The sequence below is a fragment of the Dermacentor variabilis genome, chromosome 7 (assembly GCF_050947875.1).
Source record: "Dermacentor variabilis isolate Ectoservices chromosome 7, ASM5094787v1, whole genome shotgun sequence".
NCBI lineage: Eukaryota > Metazoa > Arthropoda > Arachnida > Ixodida > Ixodidae > Dermacentor > Dermacentor variabilis.
Window position 1 is genome coordinate 19,086,447 of NC_134574.1, and position 21,841 is coordinate 19,108,287.

The following is a 21,841-nucleotide window of genomic DNA, read 5'->3' on the forward strand; positions in this document are numbered from 1 at the left end:
AAAAGAAAGGGGAGGGTGTGCGCTGGACTCACGTCTTTTATAGTGGCTTTGGACCAGTGCACATGAATGGTGGCCGCCGAACCCAGAAAAGAAGATGCAAACAGTGCGACTCCAATGATGGAAAGAGAGGCATTCAGACACACGAAGGCGATTGTCTCTAAAATGAACCTGCGTTCCACAGCGAGAACCTCCGACGGTGGGCAGCAGAAAAGGGTATCACTTTGAGATTTTCAGCACCATACCACCAGGAAGGAAATGTGCTAACGGAACGCCTAATACTTGACTTGAACACCTTCATTTCTGTATATGCAGAATTTCGTGGAGGATGGAAGCGTGCTCTTGAGGTAGTGGTTAGGCATCACAATCTCACACAGCTGGACTTGGCTGTAACCCTTAGTTTGCTCCCTTTCAAAAGACGACTTGGTCCCCAGCAGATTACAAACTTGGCCATAACAGGGAAGATCCGTATTCCAGAAAGCAAGAAGACATCAGAGGAATACAATAGGTAAAAACGTACAATGAAGAAATAATACGACTTGCGCCGTGCAACTCGCATGCCCAACATACAACCTGAAGGTATGGTGCTAGTACGAAAAGGTCTTGATGGTTCGAAAAATGCTTTTATGGGCCCTTATGTCGTCCTCAAAATGGTGGAGCAGCAAGGTATACTGAAGTCAGTGCACATTGAAGTGCCAGCAGACAAAACAGAAGTTACAACTGTAGGTAACCTAGTGCCTTACCATCCGCGGAAGGATGGCAATGAATGACTCGGAGGATGTGATGTTCTGGTCAAAAGAAGAAGAGGAAGTGAAGAAAGAGAAGAAGAAGAAGAAGATAGAGTGTAAACAGTAAACAGTTTGCCAGTCTCGGAACCTTTATTTTACACTACACAAACCATCAACGCCAACACGCAGCGAAAAAAGACGAATGCAGCACGAGCAACGAGCATGAAGCAGCAGTGGCTACACTGGACACTTACTTTACTTCAAAAACAAACGTCATCATGGAGCGGCATCGGTTCAGACAACACACCCAACAGCCCGAGGAGGCCACAGCTGCATTCGTCACGGGTTTGCATGAACTTTCATCGAGTTGCGACTTCGTTGAGCAGGTTGACGATTTTATTCAGGAACAGCTTGTAGCAAAAATGAGCAACCATGTTCTTTGGGAACGCCTAATGTGCACCGACTATTGCAAACAACATCAAAGAAGCCACGAAATACTCACGTGAGCTGCAGTCATTTGCGAGCATTAAAAAAAATTGGCAAACATCAGACGTCACGGCGCACAGCACCAGGATTACCATCACCGCAGCCCAAGTGTTCCTTTCGTTGCAGTTATTCACAGCATCTTGCAGATTTTATGGCATTAAAGGCATGAGAAAAAATATGCAACAAGTGCGGTGAACGAGGACATTTTCAGCATGTCTGCAGTAGTGGTATGCCAGACGAGTAGGCCCTTGCTGTTAAAGAAGTCAATAGCTGTAGTACTTCCGGCAACCTTAGCGTGTTACTTCTTGGCCAGCAGAACAGAGCAGGCGTATACAGTGGAACCCCGATTATACGACTTTCTCGGAACCGCGAAAAAGCATCGTAAAATGCGGGTGTCGTAAAATTCGAACATAAATTATGCCTATAGATATACTACTTATTTCGCGCGACGGATTTACAAGAAACTTCAATGTAAACTACTAACATACTCTGCAGGTCTTGGAAACCCAAATTACCAAAAAAGTAAATGCGATAATTAATGCTGTAGTACAGGTACCAATCATGCTTTATTCAAACGAACCCTTACGGCACTCCACTGCCCACTGCCGCGATTCCCGCCAGCCGGCATGAACTTTAAGAAAAGTCGGTGAGTTTCTTTTGGACCTTGTTTGATCCGTGAACCAAGAGCTTTCGCTCGAGTTCGGCAACGTCCAAAAGGAGGTCCTCTGCAGTGTCACGTGAATAGATGAAGTTCCGGATGCCGTCTATGTGCCATAGCACCTCGGCCAACATGGTAGGCACAGGCACGACATCTGTGGTGTCGTCGTTGTCCTCGTCCAATGTCGCAGCGGTGTCGGCACTAGGCAAAGCCTCCTCGATGGCGTCATCCAGCGACACCTCGCCACAGATCACAACGTTGTCGTCGGCCTCCACGTACTCGGCAAAGGTCGTGGTGAGGTTTAAACCCTCGAAATCGTCGTCAGCGAAGCCTGCATCGGCCTTGAGTGGCATCAAGGATGTTGCATCCCCAGCAGAGGAGGCAGTCTCTCGCTTAAATCCACAGTGCTTGAACGAGTTAGTGATAGCGCTTCGCGACACTGCGTTCCACGAACTGGCAATAAAATGCATGGTGTTGAGCACAGCGATCTTTTTTTTCGACTCGCTGTGCTCCATAGCCGCTAGCCGATGCTACACTAACCGCTTCCGGTACCCTTGCTTGACGCACTTAATGAAGCTGGCATCCAGCGGCTGAAGCCAGCTTGTGCAGTTGGGCGGAAAACATGTGCAATAAACCTAAGCCTCTCCATGCTACCTTGTCGGTGATCTGCTGCTGAGAAACTGGAAGGAGAGAAATGCTTCCCCAACACGATGAGAGGTGACGCCGCCGAGAAGAGAGGGAGAAAGTGATTGTGGAGAAGAAAAGGCACTATTTCAGCACGGCAGGCGTCGCGGGTGGCTGCTGGTGGGGGAGAGAGCAAAGAGACCCACGGCACTTTTCTTTCGTCTGCTGTTCAGTCTCACGCTTTGCGAGGGTCGTCGTATAATGCAGGCCAGGCACAAAAATTGCGTTAAATAACCGAGGTTTTTAATGCATTGCTTCTATGGGGACTTCACCGGCACTGCGCTAATCCATCGTAAAACCCGGGTTGTCGCAAAACTGGGGGACGTATAACTGGGGTTCCACTGTATACAGAAGTCTAGGTGCAAGATGTGCCCGTAAACTTCCTCGTAGATACGGGTTCTGCTGTCTCGATGCTGTCACTCACTATGTGTTCAAGATTTAAATGCCGTCGTGTGCAGCTGACATCCGTGACACCACAATTTTTTCTGACTGCAAAATAAGCACGCAGGGCTGTTTCACGGCACCGGCCTTCTTTCAGGGTCGGCATGCCATGATACTTTTCTACATAGTCGAGGAAGGCACTGACATCTTCGGCATCGATGCTATCGTAGCCCTGCAACTGCACATCAACGGTTTGTGACTGCAATGCACCAACATTACGCAGGCGCTGCAAGGCCTTGATCCTGAATTGTTCTGCATATTTTTGCACTTGCTTGACGGAAAGTTATGACTCGCTAGAAATTTTTTTCACAGGTCAGGATAAGAGAAGATCACACCTGTCGCTGCTAGACTACATCGTTTGCCATTTTATGAGAAAGATTCAGTACATGAAGAGCTGCACTGCCTTGAGCAAGCAGATGTGCTAGAAAAGGTTGACACATCTGAATGGGTGTCGCCAATTGTAGTAGTGGGAAAAAAAATGGCAACATAACAATCGGTGTTGATCTGCGCAAGCCAAACAAAGCGATTGTCACTGATAAATTTATGCTCCTGCACAAGGAAGAACTATTGCACAAACTGCACGGTGCAAAGTACTTTTCCAAGTTTGATTCAGCAGCTGCATACCACCAAGTCCTGCTGAGCCCTGAAAGCAGAGAACTAACAACCTTCATAACCGATAGTGGATTGTACAGATTCAAATGAGTCTTTTTCAGCCTGGCATCTGCACTGTCTGCCTTTAAGAAAATGGTCACTATCTTGCAAAATTGCAAAAACACACTGTGCTATTTAAATGATGTCATTGTGCATAGGAGCATGCGTGAGGAGCACTTCAAGAATTTGAAACAAGTCTTGCAATTAACTGCGAAGTCTGGAATGAAATTAAATGACAAATGCATTTTGAGTGTCAAATAAATCGAGTTTCTTGGTCATGTGATCAGTCACCAGGGAATACACCCTCTTCAAAGCAACGTTGATGCCATCAAGGCTGCACCAGTACCAAAAGAGATCAGTACCCCACACTTATTTAGGAGTATGGTCGGCTATTACGCTAACTTTGTGCCCCAATATATGGTGCTTGTTGAACCTCTTTGCGAGTTACTACGTAAGAATGCCATGTTGACTTGGAATCCTGCAAAACGAGCATGTTTCAAGCAGCTGAAAAGTTCTTCGGCAACTAGATGTTTACAGCTGTTTGACCCTGTGTGAGACGTTGTCACCATGGACGCACATTCCATTGGGTTTGAAGCAGTGTTACAGCAGAGGAGAGATGATGACCAGCTAACGATTACTCTTGTTTATCAAAGGCTTACTCCACAGGAACTGAAGCACTCTGTTGGGGAATTGGATGTCCTTGCTTACTTGTGAGCGCGTGAAGACTGGAGAGTATACCTTTGGTGCCGCCCATTCACTTTGTGCACTGACCACCAGGCTCTTATCACACTCCTAAGCACAAAGGGAGTAGGTCGCTGTACATTTCGGACTGCAAGATGGCATGCTAGACTGCTTGTATACAACCATAAAATTGAATTCCAGAAGGGTAACAGGAATACTCTTGCCAATCCCCTTTCAAGGATGCCCCTCTAAGGTCACGTGAAGGAGGATGAAACAGGGGAGGCAGTTTGCGTTGTCTCAACATGCGTTACTCATGCAGAGTTCGTTGCTGAAACACTGCAGGACCTGCTGCTTCAACAAGTCTTAAAGTGGGTGACTGCTGTAAAGATGTTGCCTGCTGAGACAGACCCGTTCCACCGAGTGCAGACTGAGCTCTCAGTCATTGGAAACCTCCTGCTATGGGGAGACCAATTCGTTACACCTTTATCCCTCATAGGCCGGCTCCTTGACGCAGCCGAGTCTCATCCGTTCATCCGGGGATAACGAGGACAAAGCAGTGACTACGCAAGCAATACTGGTGGCCTGCTATGTGCAAGCAAGTAGAGCAGCCCACTGCATCTTGCAGTGTATGTCAAGCTGTTAAGTCTGCAAATCCCGTGACACCACTTCTGCAGCCAGTGCCATTCCTATCTGCAACATGGAAGAAGTTGGGAATCTATATTTTGGGCCCTTTCACTGATGTACCTAAAGGTTGTCACTTTGCCATTACGCTCGTTCATTACATCATCAAGTGACCAGAGGTTTGCTTCTCGGCAAAAGTTATTACTGCAACAGTGACCTCCCTTCTGTAAAGCATATTCAGCAAGGAAGGATACCCAAACGAGATTGTGAGTGACCATGGCCCTCAGTTTACAGCATGCGAGTTTGATGGTTTTCAGAAGGAACATGCCATCGTCCATGCGTATTCAGCATTCTATCAACTGCAAGCTAACAGCCAATTGGAAAGGTTTAATCCGGTGCTCAAAGTGTACGTCCAAGTTTGTGCACAATAACGTCAGCCTTTGAAGGAAGCCATCACTGAATATCTTAGTGTCTACCGTTTCATGCCACATGCCACCACAAGATTGAAGCCTTCCGTCCTTCTGCACAGCCGCCACCCAAGAACAAAACTGGACCTTATAGGAGTGCCAAGTAACCAGTTTTTCCAAGACCCGCAGGCAGAGATGAAAGCTGTCTACCGCAGAGTAGCACAAAAGCAGCAAGCAAGTAAAGTCTACACTGACTGTCGATGAGCTGCGAAGCGTGCTCCGTTAACAGCAGGTCAGCCAGTACGAAACAGGTTGCCAGGTCACGTGCCTAAGAGCACATTGAGCTACTCAAGCCCGTTCACCATCATTGACCAATGTGGTCAGGACACTTACAAACTTAATGATGGCCACACCTGGAACCGGAATATGTTAGTACCCGGCCCCCAACCAGTTACATCATCTACTGTTGTAAGAAGGTGCCCACCTGAAGCAGTAATGTCGCTTGGTGAGTCACAGCTAGAAAACCCCGGCCAACATCAACCACGATCTGTTGGGACAGCAGTTGAAATGAACGTTTCAGAGCCATGACATTTGACGAGGCCAAGAAAATCAGCGTTGATGTTTAAAACTATCAAGGATATTAGGCTGTGTTTCGACATTAAGCTGTTTTACAATTGTTTATTAATTTGTTAAGTGACATTTTTTTTAGGAGGGAAACTGCAGTATTTAGTAGTTAATTGTATTGTGCAAAACTCTCGTGTTGTGTTGTTAGCACCGGGACAATGCTTTTATGATGGGGGCATTGACACGCATACTTTTTATCTTTCTTCACTCACCACTTTTCACCAGCTAACAAATGTTAAACATTAGGTCTATTCGATTCAGCCAAGTTTCTCGGCACCTTCTGCACCTATTCACGGTGAACTGCACCTAGACCCTCGATTTCCCGAGGTGCAGCAGCGCACCCTGCATTCCCGTGCTCGATTGAACGGGGTGCAAGGCAAGGTGCCGCCGCGGTGCACTGCACCCTTGAACCTTGCAGCAAGTGGGTGCAGCCAGGCACCCCCTGCACCTTTTCGTTTGTGGTGCCGTGCACCTTTTTTCTGAATCGAACAAACCTATTATCGTTCGGCGCAAGACGTGCCTGCAAATGCCAGAAATTTCTTGAATGTTATCAATAGTTCTATCCTTTAGCTGTCGTCACCAAGCTTTTCGTAATCTGATTGTATGCACAACGCGAACTGTGTAGTAGTACTTTCTGGAAGCCACGCGGGCACCAGCAATTACACAGGAACCTTCGACGAGTCCCGCATAAAAGCCGACGCGCTTGACCTGCCGATCAGATTTTTGACGACTGCTGACTGTGTTCACCACTATCGTTTCGCTTTGAATGTCACTTGCGATTAGAGTCGCAAGAGTTAGTTTCGTCATTCACAGTTTTGCTACTGTGCTCTTGACTGTCACTACAACCTGACAATATGCACACAGTGGCACAGCAGGAATGCCAGTGTGTGTGTGTGCAATGCCAGCAATGGCGTTGCACAGGCAGATAGTCGTGGAATTGTTTTTGCAGCCTAACACACTGCACGAAACTTGTCCCACGTGCACTGCACAGGGAAAACAAGAAATACAGGAGATGGAAATTCAAGACGATGAGCAAAACGAGAACAAGGTGGAAGCAGGAGCCAACATTTCGACAAATGGACTTGTTTTCTTCAAGGCGAAGACAGTCCACTTGCCCAAGACAGTCCAAGAAGACAAGTCCACATGTCGAAACGTTGGCTCCTGCTTTCACCTTGTTCTCGTTTTGCTCATCAGCACTGCACAAGCATCATCAATACCATGACATCACGACGGCAGTGATACCCATGATGCGAATGTGCCTCGAGTGTCCTCATAATTGCTATCGTAATAAAGAGGTTATGAGACAATCAACTCAAGAACATACATCATTACTGCTCACTCTATTTGGTGGTACCACCATTGCCACATTACTACGGATATGCAGTCCGCAGCATGCATGGAAATATATTAGCGATTTGGGCCAATTTTCAGGTAATAAGAGTTTTAGTGCACTGTATTTATTTATTTAGTATTTAGTTGGCACGCTTCCAAGGCCTGAGGGCATTACAGGAAGGAGTGGTAAATAACAAATGTTTGCCCAGTAAAAAAAAAGGTTACAGCAAATAAAGAAAACATGTTAACAAAAGGCTTCATGAATTGTAATCTTGAAGCTGTCAGTGTCTGTGATGGCGGTGATGAAAGCAGGAAGGTGGTTCCATTCTTTGCTATTCTTCAGAATCTAGCATCTAGTAATTGCTGGTACCTAAGAGGTTATTTGTGGTGGGTGCCAGGGTTAGCAGAGATGGCTGGTGGCTTCATGCACAGTCTTTCCGCGTACCTAGTGTTGGACACTACGTAATCTAATTGCATTTTCGGCTGACAGTGCTTATGCGATTTTCAGTGCACTCAAATGGTTCTGCACGTTTGTCTCATAGTAATGCAGATGGTGGCCATATTGAGCAGGGGGTAGTACAGCTGAACATCTGGAGCAAGCGCAGAGTGCGTCCCGACATGTCACTGCGGAGCGTGACAGTGCTGCGCTCCACCATCGATTTCAACAGTGGCACTCAGTGCAATTCTGTTGCGCAGCATGTATCAGCAGGTCACAAAGCAAGTCAGGTTCATTTCACTTTCATTCAAGACAGCTTAGGGTACTGTCTTACACCCATGGATACAGATGGACGTCATTTTGAAGCAACAAGTTATGATGGAAGCCACATATCACACAGAGCTGCTTTTGCTGCTAGAACCTGGTAGCTCACTGGACAGTGAAGACAATGCAATCATCGCCACTATCAAGGAGCACCGACAAGAGCAGCAGCCGAAGGCGGACAATTTCATCACTGATGTTGTGGCATCCAACAGCAATAATGGGGTATGAAGCAGCAGCATCACGGTCTGGGTTTGATCCTGCAACTTTCATTTCTGTAGTTTTTCAGTTTTGAAGGCACTTCAAACTAAGTTGGAGAGCATGCAAGGTGCTCACAGCAAAGCTTGCAGCCTCATCCCAGTACCCTAAGAATGCCTCACATGGCGCAAATCATTCTTCAGCTCCCATTTAAAATGTTGGCCATATATAAAAACTTGACCTTATTCATTTTGCTGCATATTGCGGCAACTGCAAATGACAACTGTAAATTCAGTACGTCGCCTGCAGAGGGTGAAGCTGACTTGCATCCCGTAGCTCACATGTTCATCTGGCATAAAGCGGAGCATGACACTCGGCCAGTGTATCATGTAACTTTCAATGCTCTGTCACGGTGCAAAAGCACCTCCGCCGAAGATGTCATAAGTTTCGGCGATGCATTGAAGCGAGCGGCAGCACAAAGTGTTCCCTTCCCATTTATAGCACCCTTAATTATGCCAGCATTGGAAAGCAAACGCTCACGGCCATCGAGTGAAATCTGTTTATCTGTGCATACTTAATACCATGGGCGCGATCGGAGATATTTTGTTCGATACGCGTTCTGTTCGGCTGCTGCAACGTCACTAAGTGGCAGTATGCAAATATTGTGACAGCGGAGCGGAGAGAGCAGCCAATCAGGAAGCGGTGACTTGCCCGAAAGTTTACTTCCATTGTTTGTCGTCTGCTTGCAGACAGTATACTACAAAACGAAATGTTTCTCATCTTCCAAAAGAATGAAATCTTTATCTAAAAAAATGTATTTTTTCTTCTCAAGCCCAAACACATTTTCAAATAGTAGTACGTGTGACTACTGCAATTTATAACCATTAGTTTCATTGCGTCGTCCCTAGATGGTGTCGCGCACAGCGAGAAGAAAAAAGAAAAAGAAAGGACGGGACGAGTGGCGCACTTTTCAACAGGCAGTGACAACATTCCAGTGGCTCGCTGGCACCGATGATAGGGTCGATTTCGCTGTACAACCAACAAATTATTTGTTTCGAGAAACAAAAACGATGCCGGAATTCACTTTCTGCCATTTCTTCAAGCGCGTTTCGCAGCGCCACCCGCTCTGCTCCTTCTTCTGGAAATGCCAACGCAACAACCTAAGTTCCCAACGGAAGCGCCAATTTCTCGAATTAAACTATGGATTGGATCCAAACGTGCCATGCCGCAGCCACCGGTTGGATCCAATCCAATCCACCAGACGCACCATGCGAAGCCGTATGATCGCTCCAAACTTCCCATCTCCCATCGGGTTCGGCGCCTAGCAGACGAAATGCTCGGTGTGAGGATGATTGACAGGAGTGTGTCGTGATTTTGACGTCACCAAAAACGTGGCCGCGCTCCGCGGCTGGCGACGTCGGCGCGGAGTAGGCCAATCGCGCGCGCCGGTAACCGAACGAATGCGCCGAACAACCATCTCCCATCGCACCCTATGCTTGTTTATTTAGTAAGCAAATGCTTGCTGCAATTTATGTGGCCTATAATACTACAAACCTTGTTTTGTGTGATTGTCTAACACTTTGCTATAGCTATCAATGCCTCACTTTTTGGGCAAAATTGCTCCTATAAATGTTTAAGTCGCAAAATCATTTGTCTCACTTTCATAAACTGTTGCAAAAAACATTGTTCATGTGGATGGCAGCTACTAAGTAATAATTCCTGGCCCATAGCTTTCAAGATTTGCACAAACACTTGATGGATTTATGAGGAAACCACTCATTCTATGTGGTTTTATATCGTTCACCAAAATACTACATCAAGGGCCTGTGTCACCACTGCAGAGTAGACCTTCGTAAGTGGCACTTGATAATTCAAGCAGTGATGTGTTTATTCCTAAATGTAATCAAATCCGTCTTGGAGTTTCTGAAATGAAACCCAATTGAGTTGAGTGAAATTGTACTTTGAATCGCTCTGTTCACAGTCATGCACAACTGTTGGAGGCACCTTTCACTTCTATTTGCTTCCCACGATGTGAAAGATCTGCTTTATATTAGTCTTGGATTAGCCTAATCACAGACTCACCGACACATGGTCTCGTATCCCTGCGAAAGGATGTTGATTTTGACGGAGTTGTGCGTGGGGCTGGAAAGGCAGGCCCAATGAGCCACAACCAAGGGGTCCTTCACCTCACACGCAAACTGGTCAATCACGTACATGGTCCTATAATGATAAAACACACTTTTGTAAGCAAGCCTCCCTTCGACAAAACCCCCTTTTTCTTTTAAAGCACAAATATGGCATGATTGCTAGACACATTCTGTGATTACAAAAATGAGCCAGACAATCATAAAATGTCCACTCATGTGGCGCTGACGGACGCTACATGCGAGAATGGTTTATACAGATAAATGAAATGCCTTTGTTGGGTAATCTTGCGGCCATCTAGCACTTGTTGCATCTACTGACACTGATTGCATCTGGCCCAAATGTACTTTGGCCTACTGTATATTTAAGGTTTTGCTGTTACTGTTATGAAGACACCAAGCTGAACAGGAACAAGTCGACATTTATTTGATACACGTAGCACGCTCGAGCTGGCTCGTTGGCCACTGACTGACCCTCGTCACTGGTTGCCTTCTTGTACCATTGTTGCTGTCATGAAAAGTGCCACCACTGGCTCGTGGTGGCTCTAGCACTGCAATGTAACAGTCTCCTTTCCCATACAAAAAAAGAAAGAAACAGACAGCTGAAGCTTCAGGGGGAATAGCGCACGACTGGATGGCACTGCCTGGTTGACTTCTTAAGTGGCGGTGGTTGAGATGCCAAGCTGACTGCTGGGTTACATACTGATTCTGCCAATCCTCTGGATTCTTCCGCCTCTGGTTCTTGTGTACTGGGCATCTCAGTTGTCAATGAGACTCTTGGTTGTTGTATCTCGGTTGTCCACAGCATTCCTGGTTGTTGCATTTCTAAATCGGAGTCAGGCTCACTTACTCCCTCCTGGTTGCACTGCAGCTGATCATCAACATCAACTAGCCCAACTTTCTGTGTTAAGTGATCTTGACATGATACTTCTGATGCTTGCAGCCTCAAGTGGTCACCATGGCATACCCATGAGGAGCCATCTACGAGAATCACTGACGTGGATGACGCACTTGTTGCTGTGCCAACATTCGCAGGCACCCATAGTGGTCTAGTTATGAAGTTTCGTGCCCACACTCTTGTTCCAGGCTGAGGTAGTCTCCCTGTTTGTGCATTCTTGTGAGCCCTCTCCTCTTGTTGCAACTGCTTCCAACTCTCAAATCTGGATGCAGCCTATCCAGCACAGCCTTCAGTTGGTGGCCCATAAGCTGCTCAGGTGGAGCACGACCTGTAAGGTGGTGCTTTGTTGTTCTGTAATTAAACAAAATTCTTGATATGCTGGTGTCAGTGTCGCACATCGGTCTTCATTTTGTTGTTTATTGTTAGGACCACTCTCTCAGCCACACCATCAGATGCTGGATGGTAGGGGGGTACTCTCATCACTCGTACTCCATTTTTGTTTAGGAGCTCTTTGTATTCGCTGCTTGTAAGCACTGGCCCATTGTCACTCGCTTCTACATCTGGTAAGCCGTGGGTGGCAAATATGGTCCTCAGGCACAATATAGCGGCTGTTGCTGAGGGACCCGGCACATGAACTTGGAATAGGCATCAACCACGACTAAAATATAGACGCCTTGCCGTGGCCCCCCGAAGTCCACACGCAGGTATGACCACAGACCTGGAAAAGGCCACAGTGTCTGCCGTGTTCGTTTTTCATTTCACTGATACGCCTGGCACTTTGTGCAGCTGTTAACTTTGGTTTCTATGTCTGCATCTGAGCCTGGCCACAACACGACTCCTTGCGACCATCTTCATTTTTTCTATGCCAGGGTGTGTCTCATGTAACACTTTTAGTATTGCTTGCCGAAGAGCTGTGGGCACCACCACTCGACAATCCCAGACAACAAAACCCTGCATTATTGAGCACTCGTCCATGTGACGAGCAAATGACATCCATTCGTCTCCCCCTGATAGTTTCCCTCCCATGCCACAATGCCTCACGAACCGTGGCAATCACAGGGTCTCGACTGGTAGCTAAGGACACAGCTGCCGATGATAACAAGGTCAGGTACTCTTTTCCCAGCATGAACAGCTCGCCGATGACCAGCTCTTTTTCTGGGCAGCCAGCTAGTGGCAGGCGACTGAGGCTGTTGGCATTTGCCAGCTCTGATCCCTTACGATATTCCATCCAGTACTCGTAAGCAGCCAGTGTCGAAGACCGGCACAACAGCCATGGTGAACATTGCTGAGGGATACCCTTATCATGGCCCAACAGACTCAACAACAGCTTGTGGTCAGAAAAAAATATTAAACATGCGACCCCAAACAGACTGGTGAAACTTGGTGACTGCAAATATTACAGCCAAGGCCTCTTTTTCCAGGTGACTGTAGTTCTTTTCTGCAGGTGTCGGGCATCTGGATGCGATCGCCATTGGCCGTTCTACCCTGGTCTCTAGCCTGTGAGCTAAGACAGCTCCCATGCCATAAGGCGATGCACCAAAACACATGAGAAGCGGCAATGTTGTAGGGCGTCAGAACTAATGCTGACGTGAGCTTTGTGTTGCTTTTGGCAAAGGCTGACTTGCTCTCCACCTCATTTCCAGGGTTTGTCCTTCTGTAAAAGTTCGTGCAAGGGCTGGAGTGTTGTCGACACATTCGATAGAAATTTATTAGGCCCAAGTAGCTCTGCAATTCATTGACGTTATTTGGCTCGGGTGCCTTGAGAATTGCCTCAACCTCACCAGGTGGCAGTTGAAGACCCTCGGCATCAAGGACGTGCCCAAAGTATTCCACAGTTGGTCGGAAAAACAAGCACTGGCTCAACTTCAGCTTCAACCTGGCTTCCTGAATTTTTCTCAGCACTACCTCCACGTTCCACTGGTTCTGTTCTCTAATGGATCCAGTTATAAAGATGTCGAAGTACACCACCATGCCTTTGCAACTTCGTAACGCCTCCATCTCCATTTGAAAGGTGGCTGGTGCTGAGGTCACACCAAACAACAACCTGCTGTATTGGAAAAGGTCTCTTTGTGTGTTGTAACAACTAACTTTTCCGACACAGCATCTAACTATCTGCTGATAGGCACCTCGCATAACTAGTTTCGGAAATGTCTGTCCCCTGGCTAACTTCACCCACATTTCCTCCAGCTTCAGTACGGGGTACATTTCAGTAACGGCAGCACTGCTGACTGTGAGTTTGAAATAGCCACTGGTCCTGACCCTACCATCCATTTTTAGCATTGGCACGAAGGGCCAGTGCATTCCAATGACCAAACAGGACTCCGGATGCCCTCTCGCTGTAGCCACCAAAAATTCTGCCTCTACTAAATCACGCAGTGCAAACAGTACATTGCTAGGTCTGCAAAATATTGGGCACGTTCCCTCTGATATTGTTATGCTGCCTGCATGCCCCCAAATGTCCCAATGTCGCCAGTAAACAGTGAGCCATAACAACTGACTAGTGCATCTGCACTGCTCACCTGGTGAACCTTGGGCAGGTCTTCCAAAGGCATGTCGAATGCTCTGGCCCAATTTCGCCCAAGTGCCATCTGCCAAGTGCCCTTCTGCCATCTGTCACCACGAACTCGCTGCTATTTTCGCGAACTACGTGTTGACCATCGTTTTGCCCGAAACTAACGAAAGCTGACCAAAACATCCTTGCAACTTGAGGTCCGGTGGCTCCGTGCTGACGTCAGGAAAACGGCTCTTGAACTCTGTTTCATCAATAACCGAAACCACAGCGCCAGTGTCCAATTCTATTTTAACTGGCTTCCCCTAGACACTAACCTCAACGAAAATGGGCGGCAACTTTTGCTCAACCGTTTCATACAATGCCAACAGTCAACATCGCCATTTCTAAAACCCAGAGGTTCTCGACGGTGCCTGCATCTGAGTCGTAGTCTTCCGGCACAGCCTTTGTGGCACCTCCGGCAGTGTCGATTATGGCGTGCACATGGTGTGCGCAGCGATCACATGCCTGCTTTACTGCTGAATTCTTGTTTGTGCACATCCGAGCAAGGCGACCTCATTGCTGGCCTTTCAAACAATGCTGTCCAATCCATCTGCAGATATTCTATGCATGGGGTCCACCGCAACGAAAACACTGTGCCGGCGCTGACACTCTGCGACTTATCGCCGCCTCACCAACCTGGCCCATAATCTGTTTGGCGCCACATTGGCAGCTTCCATTGCTGACACAATCTTCACTGCCTCGTCAAGCCTCAAATCTGCTTCATCCAGCAGGCGCATAGTGTCATCATACATCCCGTGCGCCAGGCGGTCACGCAAATGGTCGAGCTCCGATCCAAATTTGCACTTGTCGGCGAGCTGGCAAAGGGTGGCCACAAACTTTTTGACACTCTCCCCGCTCTTTTGTGACTTGCTCTAGAAATAGTACCGCTGCACAATAAGAGAGCTTGTTTTCGAATTGTCCATTCGTTCCGACTTACGCGGGCATGTTGCACAGCGTCAACAACATTTGGCGGTTTGTTTGTGCATGTGGCAATGACGGTGACTTGCTGCCAGATGTTGCAGCTCTCAAAAGGAAGTTGATGCGTCGCGGCTGGTCAAACGTCCAGAAAAAGATCAGATTTTTTTTAAAAGGTGACAATAGAGATTTGCTCACACCTCTTATAACTAAATGCTTGGTTGTCATTTTTTTTTTAATAACTTATACCTTCCTTGGAGCAGAGCAGGTTCGTGCTGTAGGCGTAACTATGGCAATCCGTTTTTTGGCCAATACTGAGTGTCGTCACTGCCTTAGTTATTAGTTCTTCAATTATATGACACCCGGATTATAGGACGGTTTTAGGTGGTCCCCTCAAAGTCGTATAATCGGGGTTCCACTGTATTTCAGTTTACATATCAGTGAGGTCAAAAGCAACAGCTAAGGCAGAGAGTGCTTCTTAGTTCGACAGACATCAACATCAAGTATTCATGAGCGTATTATTAACATGCCTCCCTCCCTATGCGACACATTGAAGGCCATACAAAGGGTGCTGCCACTTCTAATATCAAGAAAGTCTTGTATGCATTTACAAATGAGTGCCGGCAATGCCTGTATGAAAAGTTCTAGAGACGGTGGCCCACATGAACCGAAAACAGCTTTTTCTATTCAGTTTTGCTACAAAGTGAAAAAAGCCTTAAGTGTTCTAGTTCAGTTCTGACCCAGGCTAAAATAAAGCTTTTTTCTGAGATCCTTGGTCCAGTTCCGGTACAATACCCTTGCCATGGTTACTCGCAGCCCTTGCAGCAATGGTGGCTGGTGCACCACCGTGTATGACCGCCACCAGCATTGATTCAGTGCTGGTGGCAGAAGAGTGGTTGGGTGTGCAACCTCTTCAAAACAACTGGCGCTAATGCTTACGAGTTCAAATTACTGAGCTTTTTCACACACTGAGATGCTCATATTTAGGACCATGTGCATCTGCGGTGTGAGTTTAATGTACTGCATTTGGATGAACGAAACTCTACTGTACTTTCATGTTGGATGCAACTCTGTAACAACAATTGTTGAACTACACCTACGTGGGACAGCTTTCGCGATAATCTATTGAATTCTCGCTAACTATTTAATATACCTCAGCTTAGCGTGTACCTTAAGAGTATGCTGTGAGCATACCTGCAATAAATCAAGTTTCACACTTAATCTCTAGCAATTCCTAGATATAATTTTTGCCAATGACAAACTGTAGATCACCCATCTGCATCAAGAATAGCTGTAATAACCACACTCAACACACTGACTGTCGACGCTAAGTTGAAATGGGACGCAACAAATGTTCTTACAATCGTTTCTGTCACATTCACTGAAGGAATGGCACAATCTTCCTTTCAGAATAGTAAACATTAACAAAAATGAGCATATGTGCAAAGTATTACCAAATACTAAAGCTAAATTAGGCCCCCTTTTAAATTAAGCAATAACGCATCCATGGCTAATTACCATCAATTTCTTTTGCCTGCATCCCATCTAAGGTCCTAAAGCATATAACAGCCTCCAAATGTCATGAATCACTTAGAAGAAAAAAATTATTTCTTTGTCAGCCTTATCAACATTAATTTCAAAAATAATACTCTTGCAAAACAACTCAGAGTTGTTTTGCAAGTAAACTAATGTAAACTAATCTCATTTTCTACACCATCATTATCATGGGTACGTCATATCAACACTATATGCTCCAAAGCTTCCAGAACTTTTAGATCCCTCAGATGCAATCTGAAACCTGCATCAATTGAAATAAAAAAGCTAGCTTACCTCATCTTTGACTGTCCAAAACTCAAATGTGCTTCATCAATCTGGCATCCCTCACAAACTTATTTGACTACAGTCGAACCCACTTATAATGATACCGGTTTTAACAATAGATTGGTTATAACAATGAGAAGCTACTGCACTGTCAACTTTTACATGTTTTCCATGGTGAAATAACTCGCTTACTACAATGCCCCGATGCGGCATTATTGGTTATAACGATGAAGTCTAGCTGCTCAGTGTCCAAGCCGAAAAGTAGGGAAACTTGAAATCCTTGAAAAGAAAAAAAGAAAATGAGAAATTCGAGCTGCTGCACGATGGCCGCTGCTCCAACAGCCACCGCGCGCTCATTTTCCAGCCATCTCCACGTGGCTCTCTCCCCTCACCCTTCCATTCCTCCGAACACGAATGGGTTGTGCTCATAGCTCCATGCCGCCCCACTCTCCAAAACAAGAATGGATCGCACCAACTGCACCGCAAGCAGACTGCTCAAATGTTGCTCGCTGGCTCCTCATTCATGCTGAACTCCCCTCTTTCCTCCTTCCTCCTTCCCTCAAGAACCACTTCTTTCCTCATTCAGCGCAGTTCTGCGAACAGCTTAATCGCTCACATTTGTCATAGTTGGTTGCATCGAAGTTGTTCCTGGCCACACAGTTTCTCAGCCTCGCTTGACTCGCCGCCAAAACGGAAGATGGCTGATCCACCCACTGAACATCGGCAATGCATGACGTTGCCAGTGAAAAGAAAAGGCGCAGCTATAGATTTGGAAACTAAGTGCTTCTAACTGATGAGACGATCATCGCAAACGTGCTTACATCAGATAGCGATGGCGACAATGGCAGCGATGATGCGGTAGGACAGGCTGCCTCAACATTGTCCTCACAGGAGGTCCGGCAGATGATCCAGTTCCTCCAGAGCTACGTTTTCGCGAGGAACCTTCCACTGCACTACGTGGAGCACTTGGATGCCTTGGAGAAGGATTTCGGCAAGCTTCCCATATAGCGTGCAAGGCTGACGGACATAGGCCTTTCTCGTGCACGCCAGTGAGAAGTACCTGGCAAGATGCTTGCGGCGATCTCTCCTCAGCGTTTCTTTTGGATTTCTCAAGCTGACAGGCTGCCGCAGCAGCCTTCTCGCAATCTTTAAAAGGCCCCTTTCAGGACCACCAAAGGGATGCCTCGGCGGTGCTCGTATATTGCTTGCTACCCGTGACACCTCTTTGCAGCCATTCTTTAACGCCGACAGCCGCAACTTGTTACGCATGATCGGAGCACGCAGGAAGCAGTTAAACGAGTGAACACAATCGGCAGCTGGATGGAGGAAATGGACGGAGGATGGGGAGGGGCATTGGCCTCCCCGCCATTATAGTTTTCTACCATCAGCTCTGCCATCCCCCTATTTTGATTTTTTCATACAACCCAGTTATAACAATTATCGGTTATAACAATGGAATTTTCGTGGCAGTTCAATACTGTTAAAATACTGTACTAACTTATCATCATCATCAACCTGTTTTATGTCTACTGCAGGACAAAGGCCTCTTCCTGCAATCTCCAATCACCCCTGTCCTGCGCCAACGGATTCCAACTAGTGCCCGCAAATTTCCTAATGAAAAGAGGCTTATTTGCGGCTCCTAATGCAAAGGCACAGCGACTGGAAACAGCGAGACAGCCCGAAACACTGTCCAAAAAGACGCCAGCAATCAACAGCGCGAGCCGAGCCGCGCGTTGGCGATACGGCTGTGCCGCGAGACACGTCCTCTTCTTCACGATCTCCCCCCGGACAAAAAGAGCCATCCTGGCACCTTAAGAATTGGAAGGCAGAGGGTCGTGGTAGGGCTTGAGACACAAGACGTAGACAATGTCACGTCCATGCCAGCGCAAGTGTTCAGATGGTGACAGTGGCTCAATGAGAAAATTCACCGAGGATGTTTGCTCCAAGAATCTGTAATACCCGTGCCACACGTCAACTCGGATCTCCTTCAAACTTCCTGCCCTTAAAGGACTGCAAGGGAGTTTCACCTCAAAGGAGTTAGCTCCGTGTCACACGGCCTATAAGCGAGCTTTTGAAAGCTGTCGCTGGGGGCCCATTAGGTGCTGCTCACCTCGTACGCAGTCATGAAAGAAACACATTAAATATTGCTAAAAAGTTTCCGCTTCGGTCCATGTCGTTCGTGGAATAGGCGGCCGGCTGCGCTCCTCTTGGGAAAGACGTGAATCACTCATTCCGCAAGCGCGAGACGTGCAATCGCGTTGACCAAAACAACAACAACAACAACAAAAAATGGCGCAGTCAGGGCAAACGCAGCAGCCATTCCGAGAACGCCCGGTTCGAGAGTCGACTGTAGCTGCTCAACTCAAATATCTTTGTCAGTGCTCAAATACTATATTATATGCAATAAAAACAGTTATAATTGCTGGTAAAAGTGAAATTAATAAAAATGAGGGTGATTTCTTGACTCAAAATTCAAGCACGCTGGGAACACGAGTACTCCCTTCAGTCTGCAAGGGAGATCTTCCATCTCCTTTCGCTAGAAACTTCCTTAAACTTCCTTTGCTAAAGGACTGCCGTGCGACACGGCGCGCATCTCCCTCGAGATAAAGATGTCCTTGGTTGAAGGGAGTTAAAAGGACTTTAGCCGCGTCCGTGTGACAGGGGTATAAGGCCCTTCGAATTTTGGGACAAGTTTCGAGGAAAGCCCAGGCATTTGGAAAGGACACATGAACGCTTGGAGCGTAGGTTGTGTTTGGAAGCATGTCGGTGCGGTTTTCTTTCTGGCACTGCTGTTGCTCTGCCGTAAAGGAGCGCGCTAGCTGGCGGCATTCTTTGGCTTGTCGGGTGACGTTGGACACAGGTAGACACTCGGAGGTGTCAGAATGGTACGGAAGAAGCATGTCGATGGTATGCATAGGCTCGCGCCCATACACGAGGAAGAAAGGTGAAAATCCCGTAGTGGCCTGGATCACGGTGTTGTATGTGAATGTGATGAATGGAAGGATGCGGTCCCAGTTACCATGATCAGATGCCACGAACGTCGAGAGCATATCACCAAGTGTGTGGTTAAATTGCTCTGTGAGCCCATTAGTCTGGGGATGGTATGCCATGCTGGTCCGATATATAATATGGCATTCCGAAAGCAAACTTTCAATGACTTCGTAGAGGAAGGCGTGACCTCGATCGCTGAGGAGTTCTCGAGGTGCGCCGTGTCGAAGCATGAAGCGATGTAGGATGAAAGAGGCTACATCCCGCGCTGTAGCACTTGGTAAAGCAGCAGTTTTGGCGTAGCGTGTCAAATCGTCAACAGCAACTACAATCCACCAATTGCCGTCTGGCGTCACAGGAAGCGGGCCGTAGAGGTCAATGCCGACGCGATCGAAGGGTGTGGCAGGGCACGGGAGCGGCTGAGAGGCGCCAGACGGGCGTAAAGGCGGCAATTTGCAGTGTTGGCAGCCAAGACAGCAGCGAACAAACTTTTACACAAAATTGTACATGCCACGCCAGTAGTAGTGGTGGCATTGTACGTCTTGAAGACTCCGGCATGGCCATACTGAGGATCGTTGTGGAAAGAGGCACATATTTGTGACCTTAAGCTGCGGGGAATTACGAGAAGCGACCGACGGCCTTCAGGAGTGTAATTGCGTCGGTGGAGCAGCTGGTCACGAATGGCGAAAGTAACTGCTTGGCGTCGGAGGGTTCGGGACACAGGGATGGTCAATGATCAAGATACATAGTTGAAAAGAGAAGCGATCCACGGGTCACGACGTTGTGCGGTGGCAAAGGTGTCCATGTCAAGAGATGACACGGAGTGTGCGGAAGTTGCTTCGCAGGCCAAGTCTGGAGGTAAGGGTGAATGAGACAGGGTGTCTGCGTCTGAGTGTGTGCGCCCACTGCAGTATACGACGCGAATATCATACTCCTGGATGAGTAGTGCCCAACGGGCTAGGCGGTCAGTGGGATCTTTCAAGTTGGCGAGCCAACAAAACGCGTGGTGATCTGTGACCAAGTCGAATGGGCGCCCGTACAGGTATGGCCGGAACTTGCCAAGTGCCCATACTAAGGCCAAGCACTCTTTTTCGGTCATGCTGTAATTGTCGTCAGGCTTCGTCGGCGTGCGACTCGCATAGGCGACTACGTATTCGAGGTAGCCGGGCTTTCGTTGGGTGAGGACGGCACCGAGACCAACCCTGCTGGCATCTGTATGTACCTCAGCTGCAGCTCACGGGTCGAAATGGCGAAGAATAGGTGGAGAGGTGAGAAGACGACGCAGCGTAGCAAAGGCGGAGTCACATGCAGGGGACCAGGAGGAGAGGGCAGCGTCACCGCGTAGAAGCTGAGTCAATGGCGTCATGATCGATCCAAAATTCCGAACAAAGCTCCAGAAATATGTGCATAGGCCTACAAAGCTTCGAAGCTCTTTGATGGTCTGAGGCTTCGGACACTCAGCGACTGCTTGAAGATTTGCAGGATCGGGTAGAACGCCGTGCTTGGACACAACGTGACCTAAAATGGCGAGCTCTCGTGCGGCGAAGCGGCACTTCTTGAAGTTGAGTTGGAGGCCAACTTTCGTTAGACAGGTCAAAATAAGTCTGAGGTGGAGCAGGTAAGTCAGAAAACCAGGCGAGAAAACCACAACATCGTCAAAGTAATGCAGACATATAATATTGTCACGTGGTCATGACGTCAAAGAACACAGCAGCAATACTATGAAAGGCAAAACTACATTTTATTGGGCGAACCTGTGCCCACAAAACAGGCTACGCTTATAGCACAACGAAAGCAGCGAACACATTCGGCGATCGGCGAAAATCTGATCAGCGGGTCAAGCGCATCGGCTTTTATACAGCAGTCGTCGAATGTTCCAGACTAATTGTTGGGACCCGCGTGCCTTCCACAAAGTTCAACACCATTCACGTCACGCGATGAATTCAGATAACAAAAGGTTCGGCAACAACAAGACAGCCCGGATAGAAGCATCGATAACTTTCCAGAAACTTCGGATACATGTAGGCTCGTCCCACGCTGTGCGATAACATTTGTTAGGTGGCGAAACGTGGTCGCCGTGTCAATATAGACCACTTGAGGCAACGCAGCGTGTTGTCCATGAGTCATTCAAAGGTGGCAGGGGCGTTACAAAGCTCGAAAGGCATCACGTTAAACTTCTATAAGCAGTCAGGCATAATGAAAGCAGTTTTCTGGCGATCAGCCACAACCATCGGGACCTGCCAGTACCCTGAACGCAAG

General features: G+C 47.5%; 1 protein-coding gene across 2 annotated transcripts in view; it reads right to left on the reverse strand.

The window, feature by feature from the left end:
- MED17 (mediator complex subunit 17) overlaps window positions 1-21,841 on the reverse strand; it is a 305,063-nt gene that overhangs the window by 92,329 nt on the left and 190,893 nt on the right. For both annotated transcript variants that reach the window (XM_075698299.1, XM_075698300.1), the window contains exon 12: window positions 10,348-10,485. In XM_075698299.1, coding sequence (XP_075554414.1) covers window positions 10,348-10,485 — 138 coding nt within the window. The remainder of the gene's footprint in view (window positions 1-10,347; window positions 10,486-21,841) is intronic.